General features: G+C 42.1%; 1 protein-coding gene across 1 annotated transcript in view; it reads right to left on the bottom strand.

The window, feature by feature from the left end:
• XYLT1 (xylosyltransferase 1) overlaps positions 1-16,507 on the bottom strand; it is a 563,426-nt gene that overhangs the window by 13,111 nt on the left and 533,808 nt on the right. Inside the window, exon 10 of the mRNA XM_085632092.1 lies at positions 2,644-2,977. Within this exon, the coding sequence (XP_085488218.1) occupies positions 2,644-2,977 (334 nt within the window). The remainder of the gene's footprint in view (positions 1-2,643; positions 2,978-16,507) is intronic.

The raw sequence follows: 16,507 nt of genomic DNA, 5'->3' as shown, positions 1-16,507 counted from the left end.
AGGTATACTGGGCCAAGGTTATGAAGTGCCTTGAAAGTGTGGGTGAGGAGTTTGAATTGTGCTCATTTGTGGATAGGTAGTTTTGGAGCTCCCTCACGTGTGGTGTGATGTGAGTGCAGCGTGGGAGATTGAGAGCGATTATGGCCACTAAGTTCTGAATGGTCTGCAGCCTTCTGGTGAGATTTTTGTTGATCCCGGCATAGAGGGGTTTCCCATAGTCCAGCCTGCTTATGACCAAGGCATGTATGAAAGTATGGAAGCTTTCCGGTGCTGATTGGGAGCCATTTGAAAATCTTCTTCAGCATCTCAAGGTATGGAAACATGAGGCAGTGTTGGCATTGACCTGGGTGGTCATGTTGAGTTTGCTGTCAATGATGATCGGGAGATTCTTGGCGTGGGTGGTGTGGGTGAGTGTCGCTCCGAGCTCTGGTAGCCACCATGTGGAGTCCCACGGTGAAGTGCTATTCACGAAGATCATGATTTCATTCTTGTCTGTATTCAGTTTTAGACAGTTGGTCTTCATCCAGTGGCCTTTTCAGTCATGCAGGCAGTCAACTTAATCCAAGTACTGGGGGGCAGATTTACAAGGAACTGACACATCTGCATAGATGCGTCAGTTTCCTTGCGTCAGCGCCGAATGTCCGTGTGCCACGATGGATGCACTGTATTTATAATACAGTGCTCCATGGCGCAAGGATTAACAGATGCGTCAGAAATTCTGACACATCCGTTGGCGCAAAAGTGACACATTGCTTGAGTTGCTCATGAAAGTGACGCAACTCCAGCAATGCGCCACAACAGATGGGTGAGTCCCATTCAAAAAGCCCTGCGTCATTCCTTACGCCTGGTCTGAGCAGGCGTAGGGATGTTGACACAGTGAAGGCGTAGAGTGACGCAGTGAAATCTTGTAGATTTCACTTTGCCAGTTCTACATGGCTTTTTGAGTGGGAACGCTCACCCTGCATACATTATACCTGACGCAGGTATAATGTGACGCAGGGCTTTACAACGTGACACATCTCTCTAGATGCGTTAAGTTGTAAATTGGCCTGATTTTTTACACCGCCGCTGCGTCACAAAAGTGATGCAAAGGTGGCGCAAAAGTGTCGCAAGGGGCTTGGAAATCTGCCCCTGGGTGTCTTGTTCATGAGGAAGAGAATGAGTTATGTGTAATTGGCGTAAAAGAGGACATCACTTAGGGATCATGTATGTGTTGAAGAGGGTTGAGCTCAGAGAGGATCCTTGCAGAACTCCACAGATGAGTCAGCAGGCATCCAAGGTGATTGGTGATGGGCTGACTGAATGGGTCATTCCAGTAGAAAAGGAGCAGATCCACTGGAGTGCATGTCCTTGGATTAAGATTCCGTGTAGGCATTGGATGAAGATGGGGTGGGAGACTGTGTCAAATGCTGTGGAGAGGCCCAGGAGGACAGGGTCGCTATGTCTCCTCTGTCCAGAGTCATGCTTATGTCATCCTTGGTGGCAATGAGGGCACTTTCTGTGTTGTGGTGTTGAGGTATTCGGTGAGGTGTGTGTTGATGATTTTCTCTAAGTACTTGAATGGGAATGGTAGCAGGCAGATCGGTCTGTAGTTGGTAAGTGTTGAAGGATTCACAGAGGGTTTTTAAGCAATTGGAGGACAGTTGCATGTTTCCAAGCTTCTGGGAAGGTCATGGAAGAGATGGAGGCATTCAAAATGGGTGTGAGCATGGTGCTGATGGGTTGCAGTCCTCTAGAGTAGGCATGGTTAGGGCAGGGTTCCTATGGGACCCCAGAGTGGGTGGACTTTATTTTGGTGGTGGTTTCTATTGAGGAAAGGCTGGGCCATTCAGTTAGCACAGGTTCATTGGAAAAGATTGTTAATGAGTCAGATAGTACAGAAAAGTGTATACATCTGTGCAGGGTTTGCAGAACAGGTGTAGGAAGAGGTTAGTACTGTGGGAATATAATTTGTTTTGAGAAAACTTACATGAAAAGAATACAATTTGTGAGATTGTTATCGTCCTAATTCTAAATGAGTTACCAAAGGCAAATGTGTGCAAAAAGTGTCTGTAGAATTAGAAAAAATAGGCACGAAATGCAAGTCACAGGTGAATACCCTGAGATTAATCACAAATAATACATAGATCTGCGTAGCTACTACAAGGCTTATAATATTTGCATTCGTATGATTTAAAAGCCTGAGACTACCCAAACAGTCTTAAATTATGCACGTGCATAGACACAAACTGCCCCTCTGATTATTTTGCGTAGTGGTCCCCATAGTTTACAGGATGCAATATGGACTAATATTCATCAGGAATGTGTCCTACAACATATACTATATTACATTGTCAGTAACTTCAGATCAGCCTTTCGCTATTTCTTTGTATTCAAGATTAATTGGTTCAGGTGCTTTATTAAAAAAAGGCTATCTTATGTGGCGTTACTAACCATTCACCTAATGATCCTTGCTTTTCTGAAAACAACTGAAATAATTTTTCTCTAAATTTTTACAGAACATAAAAGAGAACTGTAATGATAACTTCACATTTCCCCTCCATCTTCACAGTTAAACAAACATAGGCTACCTTAAAATCAGCACAGTTATCTGCATTTTTTTCTAATTTACCATAAAACCTTAATAAGTACAATAGATCTTACCTTTCTTGATTGGCTGCCTGTTTGAAAATGCAAGTGGAGTCACAAGAAATTTGGTTTCTGCTATTGGTACCCAGTGGTGCAGAATTTTAACTGTCCAGACTCCAGGCCGAAGTGGCAAGTTAAGAGGCGGCTTGTAATGAGTGTATTCCGCGCTGGATTCAATTAGGATGTCATATGTTGCTGCAATTACATTGATAGGATCAACCCAGATCATAGTAACGGTTACATTAGGTCCCTTTCCCCATTTCTGCATTCCAATTGGTTCATCCATTGGTCCAATGAGACCTCCAAAATTCCGAAATATTCTTTCTTTCGCATCCCAGTCACTTCCAATCTGAAAAAGAGAAGAATATTGCATGTCAAAGCATCAAGTGATCTAAATATCTTCAAAGGGAGAGCATGAGAGGGTGTTTGGTAAGATGTAGTATTAGCGAACAGGAAACGACTTTTTTAATCATTCACTTTTTCATCTGCTCTACTAAAAGCGAATTATTCATTTTGGTGACATAAATTAATTTAGAGAGCATTCCTGTTTTTCACATATTCATATATCAAACCACAAGCTATGCAAAATATGTGTAAGACAGAGGTCTAATTTTAGAAACTCTTCCACTTCTTTTCTAACAACAAGCTCAGAACCAAAACACACACAAAAACTTCACAATAAGGCCCAGTCCAAAAACAGATAATGTAATTAATGCAAATGAATGCACCAACGTTTCCAAGAGTGGTATTACCTAAGTTGGTTCAGTGAGCATAAATGTACAGAGCGATCAGCTCAGCATATTTACATTACACATTGTAACATATGGCGGCAGCGGAGAGGCAGTTGGGATCCAGTTTCCCTTCTCAAAAGTAGGGGGCAGACGAGGTACCCTGAATGAATATGTCACATTCGACTGGAACATATTGTGTTACAAAACGTGCTGCCAGAACCAGCAGAAGCTGCTTCAAGGGCTCATGGATTCATCTTGTCTCTTTGCACCAATCACAGAGCAGAATGTGTCAACCACCCTAAACTCTTATGCAAAAGACATTCCATGAGGGAGGAGCAGTCAAACCAAAGCGTGTTAATTAATATGCTATCCATAGGGAAAAAAAGCAAGCCCTCGTTTGTATCAGGAGTGCCTTCATGCAAATGTATCAATGTCCCCTCAGGAACAGAATGACACACAAGGTGCACCATAGCATTTGGCATTATCGAAGGCGAAGTGTGTGTATACAATGTGTGTTTGGCACACTAAAATGTGTCAAACAAGAGGTTGTACTGGATTGTGGGCCCTGTACGTTTATGCTAATGTTAAAACTTGATGAGCACCAATGTACAGACACCAAGTTCCAGAATTACAATGCTGTTATGAGAAAATGCTGTCATTCTTTCTAGGGAAATCAAGCTGGTCTTTTAAGTATTGCATTCAATGACATATATTTTCTCTCATCCCGCTCTTTACATTAGATTACCCAAACGTTATACTCAAGGTTTCGCCCACTTATCTAGGGAGAGTCCTTTTTGTCAAATTCACCTCAGCTCAGGAGCATGCAAATGACTATGCCACACATGCAGCTCTGTAACACACATCTTTATTCCTCAGCATGCAAGCGTTAACTGAACACACTGCGCCATAAACGTTATTGACCACACTCAGACACACTCAGATACCTCCCAACTGATTATGTAACTTTGTAAGGAGTCCGGCAAGGATCACGAGGATCCTACTGCACATGCTCACATGACAATACTTCTCTCTCTGAAGAAATACAACCTAGTTCTATGCCTACGAAAGGAATATTTTAATTACATTAAACTTAAGTATTGTTTACACTCCAGTTCTCTGACATTAGTCAGAGGAAAATTCAGACTTGACGCTAGTGCTATGGTGAACAGTGATCTGCTGCCTCCCGGAGGTCTCTGGAGAATTAAAGAAGGCAGGTGAATGATAGCTTCACTGCAGGGCAAAGGAAGTTTAGGGAATGTGGGTGGTGCTATCAAGCAGGAAACACCATTTTCTAACAGGGGTCTTTTGAGACCTACACCAACAGGGAATTCTGTCTCCGCTGATAAGCGGCCATCATAAAACTACAGTCAGCATAAGCAGGATCTCTGCTTTCAGCAGAGTAGAAACCATGGCTCTGGGCAAGGAGAGTAAATGAAAATCTAGAGAGTGGAGTGTGAGGGTGTCATGATGCCAAGGATAGTTGTTTCTTTGGGGTGGGAGAAAACTGTTGCTAGGTGAATGGATAGGGCAATTTCTGGACTTTGGATGGGGGAGGGGAAGATGCTGACAAGGATGACAGGACACCAGGTACATTTATTAACATTTGGGCTGGGGAAAATTCCTAGATGATGGCCATGACACCAGGTATGTTTAATTTCGATGGTACTGAGTGCACTGGGACAGGTACGGTCATGTTGTGCATGGCTCCCTCCTGACTTCCCTACTCTATACTGCTCATCTGAACAAGGGAAGTGCTTTTGGGGAGGTGCAAACACAACACAAAGTTGTAGATATATAAGTATGGAAAAAATGTAGATTTTAATCTAAGAATTCACAAAAAAACAAATTAATTTAGTCCTTGTAGTTTTAGAAATAATAGGTTTGTTTGGACTCATTGTCAGAACTGTCTGCCCTTTTTATAATATGCAACCATAAATTATTTGTCACCTCCGATTAAGCTTGATCCCAATACACTAATATATATGTGAGCATATAGGTCTGTCCGCCTTTTAATTTTCCTGTTACAGAAAAATACATTGACCAGGTGTAAGAAGTGATCATCCTTTGATGAAGTATCCAATATCACTCAGACAACCCTTTAGTTGGAACAAGAGAACAGCCAAATCTGAACTTTTTAAGAATCAACCTTTGAATGGGACAGCCAATCTTCCTTTATAAGAGGAGTGTCAAACAGGTATCAAAAGGCTAAATCCTTCACATATAGCAGGATACCCACTGACTATGGAAATGTACTATATTTTGATTATTGGGATGTAAATTTATTTTTTGTGGATGTCTATAAAATCAGACTGAGATTTTTGGTTGCATTACTGAGATGGTGCACTGTCCCACTATGCACCATTGTGTGCTGTTAATTCAGTGCACCAGGCACAGACCAGGACAGTGTGCCCTATTACAGTAAATATTCAGTTCAAAGTGCAGGCACATACTCGCTCCTGCACTGTGAACACTGCCTTGGTGAAAGGGGACTTTCTTTTTGAAGTCACTGATCTGCCTTATAGTGCCAATAAATCCTTAGCCTTATATTCAAAGGTGAGCAGGGATTCTCCCTTCAGGGAGTGCATTGAGTGACCGTACACTCCTGCGCAGATGACTGCAGGTCTCTGAAATCCCCACAACCCCTCTAAAAAACCTCCCCCAGGAGGCACCAACTTTGTGTCATTTTCTATGCAGGGTGCAGTCAGTGAGCCATTGCACTTGCATCAATTAAATGGTGCAAGTGCAGCATATAAGGGGTCTCACATTTGCATTCAGCCATGCCCCCTTGCAAATGAGAGAATGCCCCATAGTGTTTGTGCTGGGAATTATTTCTTTTGCTCACAGGTGATCCATATTACTTAAGAAGTTGCACAAGCATCTGTGGCTTCTTATGTAAAACTAAAGTGGCCATTGCTGCATGCAGACAACATGCATACATACCCGCTACCCCCCCCCCAGGGCACTTCGCCTCTTCTGGTTTGACGAGCAGTGTGCGACCAACCTTTGCATAATTTATTACGGCTCCCTTGAGCCAACGGGCTGACGAGCCTTGGATCTGCACCTGCGCGCCATGAGAGGTACTTGACCTGTTTTAATTACATTTTGGCAGTCCACGCGGCACCCCTTTACACTGACCTGCTCCCTGCTGACGAGAGGCAACTACCTCGAAACACGTGTCCAGGGATGGCTAACGCAACACACACTGTTCTTTATACATTGTGGCATAGGCGTACCCGCCGTCGCCACTACATCTACCACAGTCCCTTGGGGCAACTTGCTGGTGTGACGAGCAGTGTGCGACCAACCTTTGCATAATTTCTTCTGGTTTTGTCCCTGGGCTTACATTGGACACCCATTCTTTAAAGGTTAGTCATCAGCATTTATACAGTGCTCAATTTGTAAACAAAGAGGACCTATGACACAAAGTTTTGCTCAGAAGACCACAGGTTGTGCTACATAACGTGAGCGTTCAAAACACCACAGCAAGCTAATCTTAATTCCATCTCATGTCTCTTTCATCCACCAACAAAGAATCCCTGCTTGTTTAACTCAGTCTTGTAGGTTCTTTTTCATCGCTTCTTTCTCTCTTCATTACTGTTGTTCTTTCTTTCTCTTCCTTCTCCTTTACCCCTTTTCTCTCTCTTGCTCTGGGTCAACGTCTGATGAGGAAAAATTAAGTGCTGCCCCCTCCCCCAAAGGACTGCAAGTGGGTTCCCACTTACAACCACCAGCGTGAACGAAGCACTACATGCATCTTACTATGTACATATGAAACAGGTTCTTATGACGTTATGTTATTGTTGCCTATGGGAGATATTCATAAAACAGCTCTGTCATATCACAAAATATTTGGGACAGTGCTTTAAAAAATGTTTTTAAGTATTTATAAAACAAAGCAATAGCTTTTGAACAACTGCACTCTGTTTTGTCCACCTCTTGTCCTATTTGTGAATTGGACAAGGGTCCCAGGTGCAAGATTGCAGGCCCCAGAGACAGGTGTGGGCCATATCGGACCAGTCACGGGCAGTGGCCAGTGGGGGTCACATTTTGAATTTTGCCTGTCTCACACAGTGAACAACCATTGTTTGTCACATGCTCTGCGAAGTTGCCTTGGCGAGTGTCGGGGGCGTCAGGACAGGTTAAATAATGGGCAAAGCTACATGATTGCACATCACTGCCTGGTTGCTCCAGGCGACTGCCGACATGAGCCTTACTCTCACACCACAGGAGTTATTTTCTCCAAGTTCGCTATTTTTCTGGTACCACGGGATCACTGCTACTCACTGACTAGGCCCGTTTCACCACTGGCTGGATCTTTCTGTTGATCTGCTGGAAATGCAACTCCCAGGGGTTCCAGTGGCAGCGATGGTTGGAAAATCTTTTCCCCTCCATATGCAGTCATCAGGGACCTTGCACGGATGAGGCCAATGCAGGAACAGAGGTGAGGTGGAGAAGGGCCGGGCTGTGCGGGCGTGGATCTACAGCTGATTGCGGGAGAGAGAGACGACTTCTTCGGGGGAGGTGTTATATATCTTGTTTAGCCTGTGTTTTCTTTATTCTTCATTCTTTTTTTTAGACATGTTCATTTTAATGGTAGTTGCTTCCACAAGGCAAAAATGTGGTGCTACTTTAAAACTATTGAAACTCTTTCAGGGTACAAACAGATTATGATTGTGGATCCTCTGCCACCCTGCACTATTTTTTCTCATATCACGCATAGGCTTACTGTGCAGTAAGATTACTACCTTTGCATTTTCCTTAGTTGCACACTAATTGCAATGCACACAAAGCTCTGTAACCATTGGCCATGATCTGAACCTGCTGGCTACCGCTCACACACCTTTAGATTGGCTTCTGTTCTTCAACTGAAAGTAATAGAAGATCAGCCAAACATTGTGAATCTTACACCACTGTTTTGCACCTATTTTCTGGTGAAGAAATAGTGTTCATCAAGTTTTAGATATTTTCATTCCCAAAGTTTTGCCAGCCTCATTTCGGCATAAACTGTGATTGGGAAGTCTCGGGAAGTTGTTCTACTCTATTTGATTGCATTCCCTTTTACCGCCAAGACCTTTCTGGATGTTGCATAGAGCATGTATTCAGTGGCACAAAATCAGTGGGTAGAGTGTGACATTGAAGCGCTGTCCATGCGATAGTGCAATATCTGCAGAAAGTATGTTTCCTTTCTAGTGTCCTATGATAGATTCCTGTATCTCTCAATACCAGAAAATCTGCCTAGGCCTCCCCTTTCATGAAATTAAGTCACTGATTAAACTCTCGAATGCCGTGGTTCGTGACTTAGGGGCGATGGACCTCTTGGGTAAGCAACACTTTTCCAAGGGGGTCCACGACTAGTTTAGAAAAGTAAGCATAAAATAAGCAAATATTAAAAGCTTTAAAAACTCCATAAATGGAATGAGAGACAACATTTTTTTTTTAGCCTTACATTCGTTCATGGGAACAGTGTGAGTAGAGCAAAGGAATCAAGTATGGATGATTGTTGGCCTCAAGTGTCCGCGTTGCAAAAAATCCTACAAATATGTCTGCAGGTGGCATCCACCCATTATTGGTCCATATCATTGTAGTGCTACCCTTTAAATTCCAGTTCACCTTACTTTAGGATGGTGGCAGTGTCATCCCCATAGGTGCAGGGCTTTACCATATGGCAGGAAAGCGGATTGGAAAGTGGAAGTCAGAAACGCTACGTATTGCCTTGCCTGATGTTGATACAATGGACGCTCACTGGTCTGTATAAGTAATGACATTTATTCTATCTCCTGTCAGTTGTTTCATTAGGTCACATGGCTACCGCCAGTGCATGGATCTATGGTCATGCTTTTGGATGGCATGCAAAGACAACTCTTGCCCAGAACCGGTTTAGCAGATAGGCATCAGAAGCAAATCTTCCGTTTTACTGAGCTGCCAGAGGTGGTCTTTGCTTGGATGGTCTACGCCAGCTCAGCAAGTAGGTCGCAGGCAGGAGGCTACAGCCTCCAACTGTCATCATCCTCCACAGTGATGGCAACAAGTTGGAAATGTTAGAAGACATAACTTATTTGATAACTTAATGAGTGTGCTGATTTGGCCATTGAATTCAGTCTCAAGTCTGCTAAGAGCTGACTGAATCGGTCAGGCCCCTTGCACAAGGAACAGTTATCATTTCAGAGGGATGGTGTTCATTTGTTGGTCTGGGGCAACAAGATGTGTGCGTGGAGGACTTGATTGCATTCGCTCCATAGCATTTCTTGTAACACCAGGCAACAGAGTGTGGGGGAGGCCTGGTCAGTTGGGGAACCACCCAGGCACGTAGCAAGGGAAATTTCATGTTTGGTCACAAAACAGGCATAAAGAATATAAGTTCAGGCAAATTCATGATGGAAATTGATTTTTAAGCCTTTGGTTCAAGCCAGGGCAGGGGTACTGCAGTCTCTACTGGAAGGCTGAGGACACCAGCTACAGTGATTATACATAGCTGGCCTGGGTACTCTATTACATGGTCCTAGAGATACTGGGGATAGTGGGTGCACCAGGGTACCATGGTATGGCCCGGTTGCCAAGGCCCATCTCCCAGGGGATCCCTGAATTGGGTTGGCTCTGGCATGCTTGTTTGGGGGCCCAGCTGCTATGCTGGCCCAAGCCCCCTCTGTCTTAAAGGGGGCCAGGCGAGTTTGCCTTGTAGAGGGAAACTTACAAACTTACGGAGGGACCAGTGATGCCACAAGGGTCTGAAGGGTGGTCAACTATAACTCCTTTGGAGTATTTGCTAGGAAATGTAATGCATTAGTTATGGCCATGAGATAATCACAATGCTTTTCTGTAAATATTGTAACTTTATATGGAAACTGAAAATGTGTTGTGTTTATGAGGTGTAATAAATATGGACAGAGAATGGTATGTTCTCTAACACAAGAATAGTGGCTTTCATTGGGGCCTTTTCGCACAATCAGCTGAATGTTTATTTGTGAGTAATGTCTGTCTGGTTAGATATATGACCGGTCTCGCTGCAGTCCTCAACTTGTGTTAACCGAAGGAACAGCCCATCCACCGTATTCACTATGTTTAGCTATCAAAGCCAAACCTCTAAATGACCCCATACAAAATCTACCATGACCATTATAGGAAACGCGTCCGTGCGTCGATTTCAGCATTGCAGTGACAGCGCTAAATATCGCTCCTGTTTCTCATTAGCAAAGCAGCTGTTTCACAAGCCCTAAATATTTATTCGACCTTTCATGCTTCAAGCTACTTGTATACTTGAGCGAGCAGCTGTGTGGCCACCTTTAACTCAAAAAAGGACAAGCTATCAATGCTGAAACAAGGTCTCTATAATGTTTCTTCTATGTTGTGATGAGCAAGGTGCATGGTATTTGCAGTGATTAGGAAGGAATAAAATAACACTTATTTTTATGTTATTTCTATATATTCCATAGGCATGCTTTTCACCTTAATGTTTGGGAGAACCCTCTGTAGGTCTATGAGAGGTGTTTTATGGAGCTTTCCAAGAATGCAAGAATGGTCCAGTTATTTTTATATTGATTGTTATGCAATGGACACCTTTCCATTTCCTTGGATAATGTTTTCCAATTGCTTCGGAAGTTTTCACAAATGTTTTTGAATTCATTTTTGTTATGCCCTCCAATTGAAAATGAAGCTACATCTGAGTATAGGAGTTCAATATGTCTGATGTTAAGATACAGACATTGCTCAATTTCTGAGTGTGATATAATTGTAACGATGCCAGAAACGATATACTACCTTTTGTTAAATTTTGTGCACATTAATCCGTTCATGCAGTGCTTTTCGCTTTGTTTTACTACCAATGAATGTATACATTTTAACTAAAAAAATGAATGCCAACTTTAATTATATATTTTATATATATGATGGAGGTCATACTTTTCTACACTCTGTTCATCCTGTCCTACAGTGGTGATAGCCGGTTTTTGAAACAGGTGAGCACTAATAGCAGCCGATATTTCCCTTAAATGAGCAAACAGTGTGAGCAAGTCTTGTTGCAGGTATAAAAAGACTTTAGGCTGGGACGATGTCAGAAAAAGCTATGCAAACCAGTAAAAAGTCTTGATAAACTATTTACATTCTGGTTCAAATCCTTTTTGCACCAGTAATTTGTCTTAAAATAATGCCAATATCGCTTTGTGGTACTTTGCATTACTTTATCTCAATGGGGCATCCAATGGGTGGTCCATTGGCATTCCTATAAAACCACACACAGTTTTTGACGCACATAGATCTGTCTACTAACATTTGTAGGCAGGTCTTTGAGCCAAAAAATATGCCTCCCTGAGGCCAGCACAAAGTAGGAGAAATGCATTTTATTTCCTCTAAACTTTTCAAACTTTGTATGCATGTTGCATTGTACAGTACACATACAAATTGGGAATAGGACTATATACTAGGATACCTTTGCAATACTAAACTTATGCAATGGTGCATAGGAATGTGCGTGGAGCTAGGCAGTCTAACTGTGCACCATCGATTGGGAAGAGAGATGCAGCGCCATATCTTAGTAGATGAGGTGCTGCTCAACTCGTTCCCTAGCTTGCAAAACAGAGCAACATTGTATTAGTAAATCTGCCCACAGAGTCTAGTGAATTACATGTGGGAGTTGAATTTCTAAGAAAACAATTAAAATGGAGTGACATGATGCACCATCACACCTTTTGGTGATCTAGAATTTTGGTGACTTGTGTGGCACTTTTCCAGTGAGGGAGCTAACCACACTTCCAAAACTTACATGTTAGTTCTTTTCACCATTTATCTAAGGCACATATTTCTTCCTGTTGGTGATTTATGATGTTTTGCATCTCCTATCTTCTGGAGGCTTTTCTAAGTATGAAGACTGTGTTCACATCATCCTAGTTCCACCATGATTGGGGGAATAGAAAACAAGCCATCCCCATTCGTACTCTCTGCCTCTCCTCTAAGAGAACCACATTTTATGAGCCTGCCTCCTAGGCCCTTATGTTCAGGATAAAAAATTTAATTTGAACCACAAAGTAAAATAATAAATAGGATACACCCTACGAAAGCGCAGCATATCTGAAACCAAGGGACCCGATCCAAAGAAGGACAGAAGAACTGACGCAGCTTCTACCATTTCTAATACAGTAATTTTATATTTACAGTCATCTCTCTATTCTGTTCAAGAAACTAAGGGGCATATTTATGAGCCCCTCACTCCTCTGTAACATTATTTTTTGTGACGCTCCGGTGATGCAAACTACAACATCATATTTATGAGGTCCAGCAAACCCATTGTGTGTGGCTTTGAATGGCCTCATAAATATGGAGTAAGGCAAGGCAGTGCAAATCACTGCATTGCCTTACTCTTCACGAGAGAGGTGTTTTATGGGCGGTAGGTATTCCCATGCAACACCCATGGATTTTGACGCTTCCCCAGAATTAGAAAACCATGTAAACCTGGGGATGCACCAAAAATTTACACTTCCCAAGGAGAGGAGAAATAACTTTATTTCTCCTTGTTTTTTCCTCTTTCCATCTGTGCTACATTCTGCCTTCCAGGATTAATTTTGAGGAGAATGATGCCCCATTCTGCACAAAAACAATCCTGCCAACAACACATGCAGCCTTGCACAATGGTGCAAGGGTGCCTGCGTTGACGCAAGGCTGCAGAAAAAATGACAGCAGTGGGCGAAAGGACGGGAATGCACCGTATTAGATAAATACAGTGCATTTCTGCCCTTTCACTTTGACGTAGAGCAGTGCAGCAAGGTGACTTGCTGCACTGCACTACGCCAAATCCCCATAAATGAGGCCCTAATTCAGTGCTCTACATTTTTTTAATTTCCACTTGACATTGCCTGTTTTCCATATCTCTTGAAATATCTGCTCAGTCCACAAAAGTAAGCAGAAGCTTACATACGTTTTCTCTGCTATGCTCTGTAAATCTATCTCTTCTGCTTTTTGCTACAAAGAAGGATCAGATTTCCTCCTTAGATGTGCACATAGGTGGTCAATCAAACAGGTCTGATTAGGCCCTGAGTTATCCACATCACTTATGCCATACAAAGACATCTCAAATATTTTTTCCTTTAACTAAGAACTCTATGAAGTGACTGATTAAGCAAATCTTTATCATTGCTCTTGTTTATTTTTTTCCTAGATATTTTCTGGTATTTTATCATGCTCTACCAGTATTACTATTTTTTTAACAACCCTTTGATCTAGTTGATCACCTCTTTCGGCATTGAATCGACATCTTATGCCGACGACACACAGTTCATCTTGTCGTTGAACATAGACTCTATTGATTTCGAGATCAACTTCAAAAACTGCTTATCCGAGGGTATCTACAAATGACAGCTCAAAAAATTGCTTTTTTGCATCTCTGATGCACTGTGTTTTTCACTTATTCTCTGATGCACAACCCCCCAGAATCCACTGAGTTCATAGGGTTACATTCTTCGCAGCTTAGCGCCAGGATGCTCCTATGGGAGTGGCAGCGCGCTTTACAAGTTTACGTTTCATTTCATTTCATCAGGTTTTTAAGTTCTGTTTCACTAAAGGAATACTAGAATCCTTACAAAGTCCTTGAGCATATTTGTTTAATTAGTTTCCACTTAAATATCATGCAATAATGTCATCACTTAAATTTCCTCATTCTTCTACAACAGACTCTTCCTTCTGTGCCACATCTGTTTCCTCTGATCTTTTGAAATGTCAAATCCATGTACATGAGACATATTTTCAAATTGCTTGTTTACCTGTCTTAACTCTTCCAAGTTTCATTGGGCCAGATGTACCAGAACACTGGCTGCAAAAAGTGATCACAAATTGCACACCAACGTTTTGCAACTAGTCTTTAATCTTATTAACTATTAGGTTGCACCACATATCCATACTACTAAAGCAGGTCATTCAGTGACCCCCTGCGATTTCGCGAACGTACACAGGTCGGTTCACAAAATCAGATTCCATTCGCAAAAAGTTGGTGTGCAATTTGCAAATCCTTTTTGCAAATGGAATGTTGGTACATCAGGCACTACGTTTCCCGTCTGTAAAATATTCTAGTAGAGCAGACAGTGATCCCTTGGACTACTATCTACCGCCAGAGGCTACCAATGGCTTTCTTAAAGGGGAAGATGTCCAAAAGTAACATCTTCCCCTTTGTGACTCAGTTACCACCTCTTTTGATGTGTTGATAAGTGATCCATGACATACCAAGCTAAATCATAATTAGGAAGGGGTGCTCCTTTCACGCATCTTCCTAAATGCTAATAGGTATGTGTTGTTAAACCAATTTTGAAAGCTTAAAATGCTTTTCTGACTCACAAAGTGAATGTAACACATATCAGAAAGCCATTGTGTGACTGCAAACCCAGTGATTTTGCAAACCACAGAGCTTGCAAATGCTATGTGGCTTAATGCCTCAGCCCATCTGCTGAGGCATTCACTACAAACCTCGTCATACAATTTCTTATCTATCCCTTGCATTGGGTATTCTTTTGTACAGAGTTGATCAAAGTCATTTTAAAATTCAATTTTGCACTTTAGCAGCTCATTTGATGACTGATTAATATATAGCACTTAATAGCATGTTGCAGCATACAGATCGTGATAGAAAGCTATCAGCACATGTATGATTGAAAAATGTCAATACATTTATTCTTCTAGAGTGTCCTGGCCTTCTCCGTCATCTATTAATGCAAAGGAGCTTATATTTTCTTCCATTCTAGCATCTTTTAATCCCTAAAAGATTTCAAATCATATCCATTGGGTGGGTTTTCTTCAAATATAGGCTAAATATTGTAAAGGATCGTGCCTTAGCATCCTACATTACCCACTTTCTGCGTTAAATTCACTTGCACAACTGCTACATTTCTGTAATGGCCTTAAACTCTCAGTTGCATAATTTTAGTTTTAGTTTTATGTATTGCGCACTCGACCCACAGGTATCAGAGCGCTTTTCATGAGCATCCGTTGCGTTACAGACGGACACATTCATTTTGTTAGGCACGGGGAGATTAAGTGATTTTTCCAGGATCACAGGATGTTGAGCGTCGTTGCCGAGACTCAAACCCGGTTCCCCAGCTTCGAGGTCAACCGTTCTAGTCGTTAGGCCACATCCTCTCACAAAATTCACAAATAACATGAAATTCTTTAGATTTAAAAGAGAAAGTCCAGTTTGAGTTCTCATGAGGGCTAAGGACCCCTTTTACACAGCCGGTGCCACTTAGGGTAGCAAACTCTACCTCTTCTTTTTCTGCCCATTGCACAGCATGCTATCAGACCATTTCTGCAGCAGCATGCATATCAGAGGTTTCAGGAGGGATACAAATAAAATGCAGAGAAGCTTGTGCCAAGTAATTTATAAAATAGTGCAGATGAAAAAGCTGCAGATTCGATCTTCAGCACTACAAAAGGAACAAAAGACACACAGTCTCAACCCAGAGTCCTGGCAGCCAATTCTGACCTGCCCCAGTGCCAGGGTGGTACACAATTTCAGGCAATGTGACTCCAACCCCCCTATCCTTTGATCCTGACTGCACTGATGAGTCCTGATCTATTTAGAATTCATGTGACAATGGCACTTCCTCCTCCATTGCAGGAAGTCTGGTAAACAGAAAATATTTAATCTTTTTTCAGGTTTGACAAGCGACACACAAATAATTTTCAGGTCAAAACAGTGATGCGTGAACTATAATTACTTTTGCTTCAACGCTCAACTCAAATTAGGTCATTAGAAATCCACAATGCAGACTAATTGCCTGCAGCACATTTGGATTTTATTGCTTTCAGCAATAAATAGGAGCTGCCGACAATAAGATCCCTGGACCTGGAGCTCCAGTCCCACCCACAACCAAAGCCTGTGAAGAGTTCAGTGGAAATTAACCTTCCCTTGTTCTGCTTTAATTTCAGGTTCGTGAAGAGATAATGAAAGGTCAGGTTTAATGGAGCTAATGATGACAGTGACAAAGGGATGCATTACTTAATGTAACTAGTAAAAGTGGTACATATGATGGGAAAGGAACTGACAGGGTCCCTCTCAGTATACAATAAAACTCTAAAATAAAAGATGTGGCATCTAATTTCTGTGAAAGTGCTGGAAAAAGCAACCTTTTTAATGTTAGCTTCTCCACAGCAGGGAAATAGAAGTGAACAATATT

Source organism: Triturus cristatus, chromosome 10 (assembly GCF_964204655.1).
Source record: "Triturus cristatus chromosome 10, aTriCri1.1, whole genome shotgun sequence".
NCBI lineage: Eukaryota > Metazoa > Chordata > Amphibia > Caudata > Salamandridae > Triturus > Triturus cristatus.
Note: the sequence above shows the minus strand (reverse complement) of the source record. Positions and strands in the feature narration are given on the sequence as shown.